The sequence below is a fragment of the Stegostoma tigrinum genome, chromosome 10, assembly GCF_030684315.1.
Source record: "Stegostoma tigrinum isolate sSteTig4 chromosome 10, sSteTig4.hap1, whole genome shotgun sequence".
NCBI lineage: Eukaryota > Metazoa > Chordata > Chondrichthyes > Orectolobiformes > Stegostomatidae > Stegostoma > Stegostoma tigrinum.
Window position 1 is genome coordinate 44,739,250 of NC_081363.1, and position 18,134 is coordinate 44,757,383.

Genomic DNA, 18,134 nt, shown 5'->3' on the forward strand with positions numbered 1-18,134 from the left:
CAAACTATAATTAAAAACTTGATAAAAAGATTATAGAAATAACAACTGGACTTCTGCATTTTAGACTGAAATGGCCCAATATATTCTAAAGCTTCCAAGAGATAGCTCCTTACTAAAAACTATGAAAATTATACAGCATAATAATTGTCCTTGGCTGGATTCCATTAGTATGCTGAATCAATAAGTTTTAGATTTGAACTTTAGTCTAAAACTTGAACCAAAAGTCTAGGCTGACACTTCAATGCAGTACTGAGGGATTGTTGCATTATTAGTATTCTATCCTTCCAGGCAAATAAAACTGGGGCTGCTTCTGCCTACTGGTGCTTGAGAAGGACGTTAATTTTTTAAATGCTTTATTCAAAGAGTAATCCACAAATGCCATTTGCTTCATACTGTGTAGCTGCCAGCTTCAACACAGTAAAAAATACTTAGATAAATTACTTGACATCAAAAGTAAATTTTAGCTGACAAGTGATCGATGACTCCTAAGCATGTAATACAGTTCATATAAAGCAGATGCCTTTTCATTCACTTTCCTGAGGTCTTTGAGTTTGTTGATCATGTATATCTGCGTAGAGGAACTTAGAACATGTTAATTTTAATCAACAATTAAATGATTTTTGTTTGTGAGCTCTTCCAAATCAATCTTTCTAGATTATTGTATTCTAATAGCTTCACAACAGTCAACCTACCAACTCAGTAGGTTTTGTGTATTCTAAGGCAGCTAACAGAGACTCTTTAGAATTAGTCAATGCAGAATTTTAATTTCAAGGGCATGTTAATATTAATACTAAAGCTAGAAAAAACCATAACTTCTGCCATGAGTTCAGAAAATTATTGATGACTTCAACTTCATCCTATTGGCAGTTAGACAAACACCATCACTTGTTTCATGGTTAGCAGTATTCTTTTGGTGACCAAGTGCTCTGGCATAATTAGAGAGATATTCAACTGCTTTGTTTCTGTATGGAGCAGCTGCAATTGCATTTGATTTTAAGTGAATGTGGGTGATTTTCAGGTGATAAGATTAAAAGAAAATCTCCAACAGAATAACCAGGCATTGTGGGTCTTAAACTTTTCCACAAAATGTAATGGTCATTACAGATGCGGTCTCCTGTACACAAGTATAGAATTTTCTGGAAAAACTCAGCAAGTCTGGCAGCATCTATGGAAAGAAAGCAGAGTTAAAGTACAGGTTTAGTGACCTCTCTTCTGAAAGTGTCTGACAGCCAGTAATAAACTATTCTGGATTTCAATTCTGATTCCGTTAAGTTCTTTTAGAAAAGTATCCAAATGGTCTCGGTACACTGGTTTCATCTTTCTGAAGTAAAGCAGTCCCTAGCCCAATGTCACTCGCTTCGACGGCTACTTTGTATGGGTCACTAACCACACCTTTAACAGTGCACTTGGTATTGTAGGAGCACTAACACATAGTATCCTGGCTGAAAGGTTTTGGACATGGCATGTTTATCTGCCTTTCACATCACTGCTGTTTTTGAGATTTTCAAGTGTTCTTGGGCCACTGCACAGGTTTGTCAGTTTCACTCTCAGAACTTTATTTCAGTCTACCATCACAGTGGCTCAGTGGATAGCACTGCTGCCTCACGGCGCCAGGGACCCGGGTTCAATTCCACCCTTGGGTGACTGTCTGTGTGGAGTCTGCACATTCTCTCTGTGTCTGCGTGGGTTTCCTCTGGGTACTGTGGTTTTCTCCCACAGTCCAAAGATGTGCAGGCTAGGTGGATTGGCCATGCTAAATTGCCCATAGTGGTCAGGGGTCTGTAGATTAGGTGGGTAAAAGGGGGATGGGTCTGGGTGGGATGCACCAATGGTTGGTGTGGACTTGTAGGGCCAAAGGGCCTGTTTCCACACTGTAGGGGTTCTAATTCTAATTCCTCTTTTGCTCTAAAAGTTTTTCTTTGATTAGTTTCAGAGGTACCCATACTTGGTGTCTAAAAGTAATTCAGTGGAGTAAACCCAGTGGACTCATTAGGTCAAACCCTAGTAGCAGAAGAAAATTTAGCTCTCTATCCCAGTCATGGGAGTACTCACGACAGTATGCCCTGATCTTTGTTTTCAGGCTCTTGTGGTACCATTCTAGCAACCCCGGTTACTGCTGATAATATGCTGTTTACTTCTACTGAGTTACGCCTATGCTACACATGACCCTGAAAAAAATTGGACGTGAAATTTGAAAGAACTGCGGATGTTATAAATCTGAAACAAAAACCAGAAATTACTGGAAAATCTCAACAGATTTGGTAGCATCTGGAGAAAAATAAGGGTTAATGTTTTGGGCCTGGAGATCCTTGCTCAGAACTGATTTTGGCTCGGAAAGGAATTTTTTGTGCAAAAGACAGAATGCACAGTGGAGAAGAGTAAATGATAGGAGATACAGCCCAAAGAGAGAGAAGAAAAAACAGTTGAACAGACAAAGGAGAGGATAAAGACCAGCTTAGGAAAAGGAATAGCTGCTCATGGGGACTACTAGCAGCTGACAATGGGTTGTGTGTGGTGGCAGCCCATGTGATGACAAGGCCGGGTGTGTGGTGCTGGGGAAAGCATGGGGAAAAGTGCTCAAACCCAGAGATTGTTGAACTTGATAGTAAGTCCAGAAACTTGCAGGATTCCCAAGCAGAAAATTTCAACAATGAAAATGAAATTTGAACTCTGCTCCAACTGAATCTTGACGGATACACCATACTGGATGAAGAAATAGATCAATTCTCTTACCGGGTTTTGGTGGATATAGAACAGCTTCGAGGAAATGGGTAGCCATGTCTATGACGGTAAGGATATAGTAGAAGCCTCCTTTTGTTTTGGGCAGAGGACCCACACGTTCCACAAAACATTGTTAAATTGTTTCCCAAAAGTTAATAGTTTTAGGGTTAAAGTGTCATTGTAGTAGAGTTTTCCTACAACCTGGCAGGTGTGGCATGTTTTGCAAAACCCTACTTCATGCCTGTGGAGCTGTGGCTAGTAAAAGTATTGCCTAGTTTGTTCTTGAGTTTCACATATACTGACTTGCCTAGCTATTGGAATTTCATGAACTAGGCATAATATTTCCCTACAGTGCCTCAGCAGTACCACCATCTGGTGGATCATTGACCACTTTTTGTTGCAGGTCTGTGAAAGGTCGTCATTTCCTCATCAGAACCTCATTTTTACTTCAAGGACTGCTTCTCCCTCCAGTTCAACAAGAGCAGTCTGAAATAGTGTTGTTTTTTAAATAGGGGTCAAATTTATTAGGCTGCTACCAAGGAAGTTCTATTTTTTAAGATGCTGCTTGGCCTGCTGTGTTCATCCAGCTCCACACTTTGTTATCTCGGATTCTACAGCATCTGCAGTTCCCATTATCTCTATTTTTTACCTCCTTGGGTTCTTCTACATGCCCACAAAAAGTTTCTGATAACGAGACCAAAGAGTCTTTCTGCTTGCAATGCCAGCTCAGCTTCCACGGGCTGAGTTTGTTTGGCTTTAGTGTGTGTGATAATAACACAGAACAACTACTGCAGGATTTGCAGTAACTGGCCTTCTTCAAGTTTAAGCAAGAGGTTCTTTACTACAAAAAGCAGGCAGCTTCTGCTGGGGAGAACAACTGCACACACTTGTGCCTTTCTCTCTCTCTGTGTCCGCACCTCTCTAACTTGTTTCCAGTTCCAACCTGCTCAATCAGCTGAGAACCAAATCTGCTTCATTTGTTAAGAACTCCTCAGTTCCTGATTGGCTGCATATTGCAGGAACCCATTGCTACAAAAACATAGTTCACAATAGCTATCAAAGACCTTTCTGAAAAATTATGTAGCCAGCTGAGGAAATGCATTTTTTCTTAAACAGTTCTTTCTCATTGCAGTCCACACAGTTTCCAAAGATAAAATTTAAGTTATGTTGCTTACAGAAGACTCACTTTGGAATTACGCATTAAAAATGTCTACATTATTTGGTTATGACCATAGGGAGAATTAAAAAAAATTCAGATTGAAAACTACTGGATTATTAGAGTACTAAATCAGAAACATCAGGTAAAACTATCATTTAAACACACATACATAAAAGGAATTGAGTTTTTTGAAAATGTATAGAATTAAGTATTGTACCACAGAACACACCTGTACGTTTCTATTCAGGCTTACTGCTGGGAACAGGAGGCCCTCCATATCCTCAAAGGCAACAGGCCCCTGTTGCTCATCATTAATGGAAAAGGTAAGTGTCCGTCTGTTGAAATCCAAGAGCACACCAACAGTGACTCCTTTGGTAATGCCTCCCTCAGTTCTAGGACAAAGAAGTAACAGTGCTCATTTGTTAAATATCTAAAATAGTAATCATAAATCTGTATAATTTTATACTGTACAGACAACTGTATTTTGTCAAAACCAGGATTTCTGCACCATAAGCCTTCGACTCTCTCGAGTTCACCTGATCAGCATAACTTTTAATTCCTTTATCTCTCGTGTAATTGACCAGGATCCACTAAAAAGCATTCTGCTGCCAAATTGGTCCATCTTCACTTGAAAGAAGCACTCTTTTCTCTCTGTTTTCAAGAGATCTGGGTGTTGCTGACAAGGCCAGCATTTGTTGTAAATCTCTAATTACACTTAAATTCAGTGGCTTGCAAGGTATTTCTGGTGGTAGTTAAGAGTCACCCACATTGCCTGCAGTTACATGTAGACCAGAATGGGTATGGAAAGAAGATTTCCTTGTCTCAAGGACATCAGTGAACTAGGTAAGTTTTTAATAATAATCAACGCTGCCTTCATGATCACCTTCCTCGTCTGGTTTCGTAATTCTAGATTTTTTCTAAATTCAAATTCCACCAGCTGTCAAACTAGAATTATAGAATCCTGAGTGTGGAAGCAGGCTACTCAACCCAACGAGTCTACACTGACCTCTCCAAACCACATCCCACCCAGACCTAACCTCCTCCCCTGTCCCTGTAGCCCCAAATTTTCCATAGCCAATCCACCTAACCTGCACATCTTTGAGAGGAAACCAGAGCACCCGGAGGAAACCCACGTAGACATGGAGAGAATATGCAACTCCGCATGGACAGTTGCCTAAGGAATCGAAGCCGGGTCCCTGGTGCTGTGGGGCAGCAGTGCTAACTGCTGATCCACTCTAGCTGAGTTTGAACCCATGTCCTCAGGGTACCTGGATTATTAAGGCAGCAATATGACCACTATTTTTCTGATGAGGGGTCTAGGCCCGAAACGTCAGCTTTTCTCCTAAGATGCTGCTTGGCCTGCTGTGTTCATCCAGCTCCACACTTTGTTATCTCGGATTCTCCAGCATCTGCAGTTCCCATTATCTCTGACTACTACACTGCTATCTTGACACATTCTGAAGATTAAACAGAAAATACTGGAAATACTCAGTGGATCAGGCAGCATCTGTGGCAAAAAAGAAATGTTTCTGGTCAATAGTCCTGTATAAAAGGTCCTCCCATTAACAATTTATCTGCTCAGAAGCTGCCTGAAGTGTTGGGAGTTAAGGTTATAAGATTTTCTCTGGTAAGATCACTATTTATAAGTAGAGATACGCAATTGAAATGAAAAAAAAAGGTTAGCTTGACAAGTGTTGAGGAGAAAAACAACTATGTACACATAGCACCAATGACAAAGTGATACATTTCATGACACTCGTTACAATTACAGTGAAAATGGATCCTTGTACTCAACTTTCACAATTTTACTTTAAAATAACAGAAACTTCCATGGACTTAAAATAAATAAGTTTGAAAAGGACCAATATTGAGCTAAAACAGATGCTGTAATCACCTGGGTTAAGTCAAGCTTATGAACCCATCAGTAAAACAAAGACACACTGGATGTAACGTTATTATGAAAAAAACATTTCTGGAAACTATAATAATGGAATGAAAGTTTGTATGCAAAGTACTCAGCTTGAGAAAGTCTAGGGTAGTCCTAAGAAAGTACAGATGGACTGTTATCAACAGTCTTAGCATTCTTTTATTCAATAATACCTTGGTGCTGACTCCTCTTCGTGTTTGATCTGGCTAACTAAGTTTAATTAGAGCATGATAACTCTGTGCTAGAAGAGGGAAAAAAGATGTTTGTTGCAACTAATTGCATTTGGATTCTGAGACAAGACAAGGAAGATGATATTTTTGAACAAGAACTGCAAGTCTGTCTTTCAACCTTAAGTTCAGACACAAGCTGATTTAAAAAAAAACTTGGGACAATAGCAATGATTCAGTTAGGATTTTGGGACGCCTGCAGCTTTGCCATTATACGGGAAACAAGGCCGTGGCTGAACAGTTGGACTCTGGTCTTTCTATTCTCACCTCACAAAGACTCTAAACTAAACTGCAACTGCCTTCACCTCTCTGTCTGTGCCAAATACCTGCTTCCACCATGCCTGTTATTTTGTAAGCTCATTACCTGTGTTTTTGTGTGTTTGTTGTCATGTTTTGCTTTTTTTGTTTCAGGTAACAGAACTGCATCCTCTTTCATTGAATAACACATTGGAATTGACTCTCCTTCATTTTTGATCTGGCTAACTAAGTTTAATTAAAGCATGAGAGCTCTGAGCTAAAAAACTAAACAAAAAAATTGTTGCAACTGATTGCAATAGGATTTTAAAAAAGAAACAGCTGTGATTTGTCCTCAGCTGGTTGTAACGTGCTTCATAGGAACATAATAAAAGAAAATATGAAAACCAAACCACATGAGGCATTTGGTCAGATGACCAAAAACATGACCTTCATGGAATCTTAAAGGAGTTTGGAGGGGTAGGGGGGTGTAGGAAGGTTATTCCTAGCTTTGGAACTATGCAACTGTATATCTCATAATGTAATGGAACGGAAGGAAGTGATATAGATACGCAGGGGCAAGATGGTAAAGTAATTTGAAAATGATGAGAGTTTTAAAATCAAGATATTGTTTGACTGGGACTCAGTGCAGAGGAATTATAAAGAAATAAGTCTCAGTGAGTTAAAATATTGCCCTCAGAGTTTTAGGTAGCCACAGGTTTACTGAGCACAGGCTGTGGGAGACCAGCCAATAGCAGGTAGAAAAAGAGATAACAAAGGCGTAAGGGTTTCAGTAGCAGACAAACTGAGACAGGGCAAAGTGGGGCATTGTTACAGAAGTGGAAATAGGCAGTCTTCATGATGGCACAAATATACGGTCTGTAGCTAATCTTGCAATCATATATGACATTAAGATTGTGAACAGACTGGCTTAATGTCAGACCGTTGCCAGGGAGGTGGATGGAGTCAGCAGCTAGGGAATACAGTCAGGAGCAGGAATCAAAAGCAGCATCTTAATTCTTCCCAATATTGCATTGGAGGACTTTTCTGGTCATCTAGTTTTAAATTCTCAAACTGTCATAATCAGTATAGGGGATATGTAGAAAACATTAATGAGGAACTGTCACTGTAGTGAGTGTGATGAGTTTAACCAGGTGGACCTCATAAAATATGATTTCTCCAATTGTGGCTGTCAATCTGGTCCAATTAGGGAGTCCTGGCTGACAGATAATAAACAAGAGAGTCAGAGGTTTTGTTCACTGACAGTTGGCTCTGAGGAAGCTGGATTAGTGTCAAGGGCTTTCCACTTGTGAATAAAAGGGGGACTTGGTGATGGGATAATAGCTTCTGTGGAGTTATTTCAGTCACCCTTCAGTTAAACTTATTAAAAATCAACTGGAAAGAATGAGCATCTAATTTTTGTTTACATAGTGAAGGTTGGTATCATAACGTTGATACAAAGGAATTTCAGTTGAGTCCCACATTAATTAGCTTAACAATAATCATTTTTTACATTACCTGTTTGTGTGAGAGTTGTTATGCATAAACCAGCTTCGATTATTATCAACATACATAGCCCAGGCCTTATCATCCTTTCCTAACATGACATCTTTCAAGACATCTATACGAGCCACACCAAATGCAGGGTCAGGATGGTTGTCGTAGCGGTCAATACTCAGCTCCCAGTAATGGATACCTCGGGAAAATCCAGTGTTTCCTAGTACTACCCTGTCATCATAGCTGTTGCAGGTAACAGTGAGGTTGTCATTAGAGAACAGAATGTCAGGATGGGCTGAACCCGAATCAAAACCAAACCAGGCAACTGAAAAAGAAAATAGAATATTATACTTATTATGAATATTACTTAATATAGAATCAGATTAGAGACCTTATGGTAAAGCTGGATAGAATCTGACAAAAAAGGACAAGAATCCCATGCTTTAAAAAGAAAATAAAATTCACCACATGACATTAAGACCAAGGTTACACAGGTAAACGTTTCATTAATACAGATAAAATTTGGCCATTTCTTATTACTGGTGTTAAAGTGGTATTGAAATAGCACATCAAACCAATGTTATGGTAGTCTTTGTTCTAATGCAAAATTTTCTTACCAAATAATCAAAGCAACAACATAAATATTTTCATTACTTCACAGACAATTCTGATTTGGAATCGTATCGCCAGTCTTTCATTCTTGTGTAAAAATCCTGTTACTTTTCATAACAACACTGCGAGTGTACTTATATCAGATAGTCCACAGTGGTTTGAGAGGTGGCATGTGACCAACTTTTCAAGGGCAATTAAAAGCGAGCAATAAATGCTGGCCTTACCAGTAACATTCACATCCCAGGCACTGTATATATAAAAAGTTGCTGAATTCAGAATGACATGGAGTTAGTTTCTGATGGTCCTGAATTATCACATTTAGAATTGGGTTCATCTTGATCTGGGCATATTTTTAACTAGGGTTTCAAATGTATATTTTCCCATTGCAATCCAAATGCACCCCTAAGACCGGCTACCACTGTAGTGTTAACATCTGTTCACACCTCCAATACTTTACCTTTCCTTAAAAACACAAGGTAGTAAACAAACAAAGAAGCTACCTAACAAGGAATAGAGATCACCATAACCAAAGCCAATTCTGCTCTTCCCAACCATGCAGTTGTTCCAGCAATTTTCTGCAGGGCAATCCAGACCAACAGTGTTACTTTCCTAGTCCCAAGGCAACGCGACCAATTGTCGTACATTTCACAGGATCATGATCTGAACGAGGACTCGACTGATCTTTAGAGCTCAATACCAGATGTGATGTGTTTAACCACAGGGTGGAGGGAGAGGGTAGAAAAGGAGTGAGAGGATAGGCATAGATGGAGCCCAGAGAAACAGAATGACAGGAAGTCACAGAGATGGATAACAGTATGCTCAGGAGAAACAAAAGCTAATGAGGGTAATTAAAGCAACAAAGGTTGGCCTTGCGTGTGACATTCACATCCCATGAAAGAAAAAGGTAGTATTCCAATTTGTTTCAAAACCACCACCAACTCAACAACTTATCTATTAGCTCTCTGTTCTTGCAAGCTACGAGCTATCAAATTGTCAAGGACTTCCTCTTATGTTCTTAAGCTTTTTTGCACCCCCAACCTCCTCCAACCAGACCCTATCCCTCCAATCTGGAGTCTACCCTTATGTTTTCTGCCACATTTCCAAAAGTCCTTGATCCTGATTCCCCCAACAGCCTCTTTCTCCTCTGCCTAAACTTTAATCTTTCGATCCCCACACCCCACCCCAGCCTTTCCCTTTTCCTGATTCCCATTTAATAATCCTTCTTTGGTCATATCTCCGAGTCTTCCAACTGAGACTGTTGTCACACACCTGAATTCCAGTTTCCTACAATCCAGCCCATTTGCAAGGTAGAGATTCAGAGGAAACATTCCCTGTCCCGGGAATGTAGAAGTGGGTTTTTAAACGGTTTGGGGGCAGGCACGTTAGGTGGTGACTAACAGATCAACCCCTTCACCAAGAAAATTAGTCCAACCACCCCGGACAGATCAGTAAGAACTTACGCCAAGTGCAGACAAGTTCTTCAGTGAATTACAGGCCTCAACGTTGGTGTCTCAGATTGTCAGAAGCTACAGGCCAATCAAAGCTTCTGGTTCCTAAAGTCAGAGATAATGGGAACTGCAGATGCTGGAGAATTCCAAGATAATAAAATGTGAGGCTGGATGAACACAGCAGGCCAAGCAGCATCTCAGGAGCACAAAAGCTGACGTTTCGGGCCTAGACCCTTCATCAGAGAGGGGGATGGGGAGAGGGAACTGGAATAAATAGGGAGAGAGGGGGAGGCGGACTGAAGATGGAGAGTAAAGAAGATAGGTGGAGAGAGTGTAGGTGGGGAGGTAGGGAGGGGATAGGTCGGTCCAGGGAAGACGGACAGGTCAAGGAGGTGGGATGAGGTTAGTAGGTAGCTGGGGGTGCGGCTTGGGGTGGGAGGAAGGGATGGGTGAGAGGAAGAACCGGTTAGGGAGGCAGAGACAGGTTGGACTGGTTTTGGGATGCAGTGGGTGGGGGGGAAGAGCTGGGCTGGTTGTGTGGTGCAGTGGGGGGAGGGGACAAACTGGGCTGGTTTAGGGATGCAGTAGGGGAAGGGGAGATTTTGAAACTGGTGAAGTCCACATTGATACCATATGGCTGCAGGGTTCCCAGGCGGAATATGAGTTGCTGTTCCTGCAACCTTCGGGTGGCAATCATTGTGGCACCGGTGCGGCTTCCTCTACATTGGGGAAACCAAGCGGAGGCTTGGGGACCGCTTTGCAGAACACCTCCGCTCAGTTCGCACCCGGTGCGGCTTCCTCTACATTGGGGAAACCAAGCGGAGGCTTGGGGACCGCTTTGCAGAATACCTCCGCTCAGTTCGCACCCGGTGCGGCTTCCTCTACATTGGGGAAACCAAGCGGAGGCTTGGGGACCGCTTTGCAGAACACCTCCGCTCAGTTCGCACCCGGTGCGGCTTCCTCTACATTGGGGAAACCAAGCGGAGGCCTGGGGACCGCTTTGCAGAACACCTCCGCTCAGTTCGCAACAAACAACTGCACCTCCCAGTCGCAAACCATTTCCACTCCCCCTCCCATTCTCTAGATGACATGTCCATCATGGGCCTCCTGCACTGCCACAATGATGCCACCCGAAGGTTGCAGGGACAGCAACTCATATTCCGCCTGGGAACCCTGCAGCCATATGGTATCAATGTGGACTTCACCAGTTTCAAAATCTCCCCTTCCCCTACTGCATCCCTAAACCAGCCCAGTTTGTCCCCTCCCCCCACTGCACCACACAACCAGCCCAGCTCTTCCCCCCCACCCACTGCATCCCAAAACCAGTCCAACCTGTCTCTGCCTCCCTAACCGGTTCTTCCTCTCACCCATCCCTTCCTCCCACCCCAAGCCGCACCCCCAGCTACCTACTAACCTCATCCCACCTCCTTGACCTGTCCGTCTTCCCTGGACCGACCTATCCCCTCCCTACCTCCCCACCTACACTCTCTCCACCTATCTTCTTTACTCTCCATCTTCGGTCCGCCTCCCCCTCTCTCCCTATTTATTCCAGTTCCCTCTCCCCATCCCCCTCTCTGATGAAGGGTCTAGGCCCGAAACGTCAGCTTTTGTGCTCCTGAGATGCTGCTTGGCCTGCTGTGTTCATCCAGCCTCACATTTTATTATCTTGGTTCCTAAAGTCCTCTGCTTGTCACCTACTCCTCAGAGGATCAACAGTGAAAGCTAAGTACTCTTTTCAATGATTCCCACCCCATGAGTTTGTTGGAAGAAAGACTGCAGTTGCTCAGCCATTGAGTATTATCAAGGCATCAGCTGCTAGAATTCAGGGTACTAAGGATATTAAGAAATGTAGTATGAGAAATGGAGTTGTTGTAGATCATCAGTAATTATCTTAGTAAAGATATGAAGGGCGACTTCTGCTTCTTATGTTACCATGTCAAATACTTGCTTAAGATATTCAATGTCACTCTTGAAGTTCTCAATAAGATTTTACCCTATCCCTGGTATGATTTTGGTAAGTGCTATCCAAAGCCACAAAGGACATCCTCTGTACCAAACACAAGACAGACTCTGAAGGAAAGTCATAATGGACTCAAAACGTTAACTCGGTTTTTCTCTCCACAGATGTTGCCAGATCTGCTGAGTTTCTCCAGCATTCTGAGTTTGTTTCAGATTTCCAATATCAGCAGTATTTTGCTTTTATTCAAACGACATCTTCTGGGGTTGTGACGAAATTCACCTTCTTGTTATTTTTGTAGCCTTTGACACAGTCAATATCATCATTCTATTCCAACATGTATTCTCTGTTAATGCAGCTGCTGTCATTTGATTCCATTTTACAAACAAAGGATTGCTAGCAAAAACACATATTCTCATGTCTATCCAATTTCCTCTGGAATACCCCAAACAGTATTTTTTTGGCCTTTTCCTCTTTCAAGTCCACACGCTTCCCCCTCTCAACATGTGACAAAAACTCCCCTTCCCCGACTGTATCCCAAAACCAGCCTAGCTTGTCCCCGCCTCCCTAGCCTGTCCTCCCACCTATCCAATTCTCCCACCTCAAGCCCCACCGCCATCTCCTACCTAACAGCTTCATCCCGCCTCCTTGATCTGTCCGTACTTCCTGGACTGACCCATCCCCTCCCTAACTCCCCACCTCACTTGCCTTTACTGGCTCCAACCCCGTCTCCTTGACCTGTCTGTCTCCTCTCCACCTATCTTTTCCTTTATCCATCTTCTATCTGCCTCCCCCTTTCTCCCTATTTATTTTAGAACCCCCTTCCCCTCCCCCATTTCTGAAAAAGGGTCTAGACCCGAAACATCAGCTTTCCTTTCATGCTGCTTGGCCTGCTGTGTTCATTCAGCTCTACACCTTGTTATCTGACTGGTCCTGTACGGACTTTTTCCCATATAAAAATTTCCAACTCTACAGCAATGCCAATGATGACGACAGTCACCTCAGCAGATAACCGTATGACAGGAATGTTAGTGGCAATAAGAATTAGGGCATTGGTAGGTCAGGGAAGGTGATCACAAAGGAACGGACTGCCTTTGTTAAAAGACAGCCATAGCTAATAAAAGTAACAGAACAATAAAATTAAGAGCATATAGTCCTTTACTAAAAAATGCATTAAGATATATGCAATATTTAAACTGAATATCATAAGATAAACATAATGTGTATGCTTCATGACCAGAAGTTGTCAAATATCTTACATAATTTCTTTAATTATTGGATATTTCCCATAATTGGCTTAGAATAATGAAGCAAAAACACAATTTTCTCCAGCAAACCACTTCCTTCAAGCGATTTTTTGGCACGTCCCAAGTAATTTTTGCTTATGACAATGAAAGATGATGAATGAGAATATATGATGCTTTTAATAAAAGGCAGGTCACATTTCCTTGATGCAACAATTATTGATGTTATGGTTATTTTTACAGTTTTAGATCAGTACCATTTTATTGCAGTATCCTTGCTTTCTAACACTGACATAACACAGAATGACAGGCAGTGCCTACAATTAGTAATATTAGTAATTTCAGCATACATCTCACACTTGAGTTAAATATTTGTATAAACATGTGGAACACGAAAAAGAAATCCTGAACCCATCAACTGAAATTATGATATCTATCAGCTTTGTACAAAAAGTGGCTAATTGGACTAATCCAGGAACTTGAATTGATACAAAGGCAGTATTTTAGTGGGAGTGGGTAAAATAAGGCCTCATAATGGAATACAAATTAGCTTAAAAATGAGAGGCATCTTGAAAATCCCCAGAGACATTACATTTCTCAACATGGAGGGAGAGAACAGAAAGTGAAAAGATTCACATATGGAACTCAGAATACCAGGAAGGTGGATGAGAATAAAGGATATTACTTTCCTCAGCATTAGCATTTTCCCTCAATAAGCAAATTACCTATTTTCATGGACAGTGGAAACTATAACCTGACCACAACCTCTTACGTCTTCCACAGCAAGGAAATTAGTTGATCTGCCAATGCTGTTCCGCTTGGAATTAACTTTTTTTATTCCCTGAAAAAGTACCAATCCATTAACTGTGCTTCTCCTAACACCATGTAAATTATAAGTGTGAATCTGAAATCCCACCGATCCACCATTAAACACTAATTTGTTGCACTGCTGCATCTGTCTTAAAGTTCGATGCTCAGATGCTTCCTGGTTAGTTTTGTATGTTATAGACTCCAAAACAGTTATATTAAATTTTATGTCTCATTTAGCAAATGACTGATCACCAATGATATGCCACAAAATATTTGGCAACTTAAGATTCACATATCAGCACAACATTTTTTATTTGTTTGTCCATGGGACATAGACTAAGCCAGCATTTATTGCCCATTCCTACTTGTGATTGAGAAAGTAGTGGTTAGCTTTCCTTGAACTGCTTCAGTCCTTGCAGTGTGGGGACATCCTACAATGCTGTTTGGGAGGAAGTTTTAAGATTTTGACCCCGTGACACTGAAGCAACGGCAATACAATTCCAAGTCAGGATGGTATGTGGCTTGGAGCTCAATATTTAACAACACAGCTAAAATTAGCCAAATTTAACTTGGAATTCTACTAACACAGAGGAATTAAAATAAATTCTCATGTAAGTAAAATTATCATAACCAAAGTAGTACCAAGACATTTGCAATATTAGTATGGATGCCTGTCATCATAAGTAGTTCCTTGGGTTCTCAGTCATATAGATACAATGACAAAGGACAACGTGCTGTATATTTTATAATCAGCTCACTGTCAGAACAGGAAAGGATCAACCAATATTTGGATAGTCAAGATTTGATTAGAGATAGTCAGCGTGGATTTGTGTGCAGGAAGTCATGTCTGACAAATTTTTTAGAGTTTTCCGAAGAGTTACCAAGAGGATATATGAGGGTAGGATAGTGGATGTTGTCTCTATGGAGGTTAGTATACAGACTTTGACAAGGTCCCGCATGGCAAGCTAGTCATGATGGTTAGGTTGCATGGCATCCAGGGAGAGCTAGTTAATTTGGATTCAAAACTGGCTCGATGATAGGAAGTAGAGGATGATGGTTGAAGGTTGTTTCTCTGACGGAGGCCTGTGACTAATTGTGTGCCACAGGGGTTGTTGCTGGGACATTTGTTATTTGTTATTTACATAAATGATCTGGGTCTGAATGGACAAAGCATGATTAGTAAGTTTGTGGATGATACAAAATCAGGAGGTATTGTTGATAGCGAAGAAGGTCATCAAAAATTACAGAGGGATCTTGATCAGATGGGGCAGTGGGCTGACGAATGGCAAATGCAATTTAATACAGATAAGTGTGAGGTGTTGCACTTTGGAAAGTCAAACCAAAATAGGACTTGTACGGTAAATGGTAATGTCCTGAGAAGTGTTGTGGAGCAGAGGGACCCAGAAATACAAGTACATAGTTCATTGAAAGCGGCGTCACAGGTAGATAGGGTAATTAAGAATACATTTAGCAAGCTTTCATCAGTCAAGGCATTGATTAGATTAGATTAGATTCCTTACAGTGTGGAAACAGGCCCTTTGGCCCAACAAGTCCACACTGCCCATTGAAGCATCCCACCCAGACCCATCCCCCTATAACCCACACGCCCCTGAACACTACAGGCAATTTAGCATGGCCAATCCACGTAACCTGCACATCTTTGGACTGTGGGAGGAAACTGAAGCACCCAGAGGAAACCCACGCAGACACGGGGAGAATGTGCAACCTCCACACAGACAGTTGCCTGAGGCAGGAATTGCACCTGGGTCCCTGGTGCTGTGAGGTTGCAGTGCTAATCACTGAGCCACTGTGCTGCTCCAATTGGGTCTAAGTTTGGGCAGTTTGGGTCTAAGGTCCCATTTCCACGCATTGAGTATAGGTGTTGGGACATTATGCTATAGTTGTATCAGTTGTTGGTGAGTATTGTGTCTGGTTTTAGTCACCCTGTTTATAGGAAAGACATAGTTAAACTGGAAAGTGTGCAAAGAAGACTTATGAGGATGTTGCCAGGACTAGTAGGCCTAAGTTATAGGGAGAGGTTAGCCAGTATAGGACTTTATTTCTTGGAATGTAGAAGAATGAGGGGTGACCTTATTGAGGTGCATAAAATCATGAGGGGCATAGATAGGATGAATGCATTTAATTTTTTTTCCCCAGGAACGGGGGAATTGAAAATTAGAGGGCGTAAATTTAAGGTGAGAGAGGAAAGATTGAAGAAGAACCTGAGAGGGAACTTCTTCATGCAGAGAATGATTTGCATATGGAATGGGCTGCCAGAGAAAGTGGTTGAGGCAGGTACAACAGCAACATGTAAAAAAGATTTGGATAGGTACATGAGTGGGAAGGGTTTAGAGGGATATGGACCAAATGTGGGCAATTGGAACTAGCTAAGTGGGCACCATGGTCAGCATGGACCAGTTTGGGCCTAAGGTCCCATTTCCATGCTATATTACTCTATGACTATAATATCAGGTTTGAAAGATGCTCTGCTTTAACAGCACCATCCACCCAAAGATTAAATTTACAACAGAGCATAATGTTTCTTTACTGATGTGACACCATCTGTAGAAATCCTGCCTGTATTTGGCAGATTACAAACTTCCAGCAACATACAGGTTTAAATGCCAGAATAAAGATTGTTCTTCAGGAGGCATTTATTGGGAAGTTTTGCAACTAGATTTTAGCTATCATTTTTGTGACAACTGAGGATCAGCAATTTGCACGTTGTAAGATAGCAAGAAACCTTCAGAGGCAGTAGTGCTGAAAGTGCTGCTCTATCACAGGCTAATGCTAAAATTAGAGATTATATATAAATATAATACAGATTATGAAAATATGCTGTATTGCAGTCTAATTTCAAATTCAGCTATTTTGAAAAGCTACTTTTTCCTTTTTTTATAGAATCACTAAGTAGTCTTTTCTGCACTCAATGTCAACATCAACCAATTTTACATTGAATAAATTGCAGTAAAACACTTCAAATACTATGCGATGAACCACAAACTAAATTGAGAAAAATCATACAATTTCCATATTTCTAGTTCTCAATTCCTATCCTGATCAGACAGGTAACAGCTAGGTAGTAAATTGCACCTACCAGAGTTTCAGAAAGACATGCAATATTGTCACAAAACATTACACAAGATACCCCAATATGATTAATGGCTAACAGTTAGGTCAGCCTGAACTGTCTTTTGCTTCGACAATTCTTGCTTCTTGCATGTCTCCAATTGTTATTGCTCCATCTTATAGTGCCATGCCTTCAGCAGGCTAAAAAGTCTAAGCTCTAGAATTTTACATTTTAAATGTGAATTCTCCTTACCTTTACATATTATATAAAATGGGTTTATACATTATAGCATAAAATGTTCTACTGTAACACTGCAGTAAAGGATATTCATTTTTACAATGTTTGAAGTTAGTTTCTTATGATTTATTTGACCAACAAACTACAGTGAATAATTTTCAGATTTAGTTATAGGAGACAAATACATGTACAATTTCTTGATGGCTACACAGAACAATCAACCTTTTATTTATTCACTTTTAGAAGCAGAAACAGACAAATTCATGCTTAGTCTCTTGGTGCAGCTACATAAAAGTATATTGAGTAGTTCTTTGTAAGAAGATCACCTAATACATAACTTTGTTTTTATGAAGACAATAGTGAAGAATAGATCATAAGGCAAACAACATCTTCAAATGCAATATACACCATGACCACAGCTTTTACTTCACATAAGTACTGTTCTTGAACAAAGTAAATCATTTTTCAGAACAATCTCTATAACCAAACAAAATAGGAACTGTGGAAAAATGGCTGTAGATTATTATTCAATTATCAAACTTAGTAGCAACAGCAATAACTGTTCATGCATTTTCAGATGAATCATATTGAAAATATTTGAAACATCCTTCATAATACTCTTTAAAAAGTCCGACCACAAATTACTAATCAATGAAAACATATAATGGATTCAAAAGTGAACAATGCAGAATGTAATCAAAAACTGCTGCTTGGCTTTTTTGATGCCTATTAAAAATGACACGTTTGAGAAAAATTAACAGCAAAACCTAAAGATAAATAAAAAGCATGAATAGTGTGTCTTCTATATCCTCAAATTACTAGTTACCATCTGGATTTAACATAAGCATGAGAAACAATGCAAAACTGTAATCATTCTAGTAAATGGCAGATAAATTTCATTCCCAAGAAAAGCCTAAACAAAAGGCCATCTTCAAAAGAAAAAGCACGACATATCAGAAAGTGATATAAAATAAAAGAACCCCTTTCTGGG

The 18,134-nt window shown here is 40.7% G+C and overlaps 1 protein-coding gene across 4 annotated transcripts in view; it reads right to left on the minus strand.

The window, feature by feature from the left end:
• The window catches only part of trim9 (tripartite motif containing 9), a 94,943-nt gene that overhangs the window by 1,801 nt on the left and 75,008 nt on the right, over positions 1–18,134 (minus strand). For all 4 annotated transcript variants that reach the window (XM_048537379.1, XM_048537377.1, XM_048537378.1 and 1 more), the window contains 2 exons: positions 7,787–8,090; positions 4,110–4,272 (listed from right to left, as the gene is read on the minus strand). In XM_048537379.1, the coding sequence (XP_048393336.1) occupies positions 4,110–4,272; positions 7,787–8,090 (467 nt within the window). The remainder of the gene's footprint in view (positions 1–4,109; positions 4,273–7,786; positions 8,091–18,134) is intronic.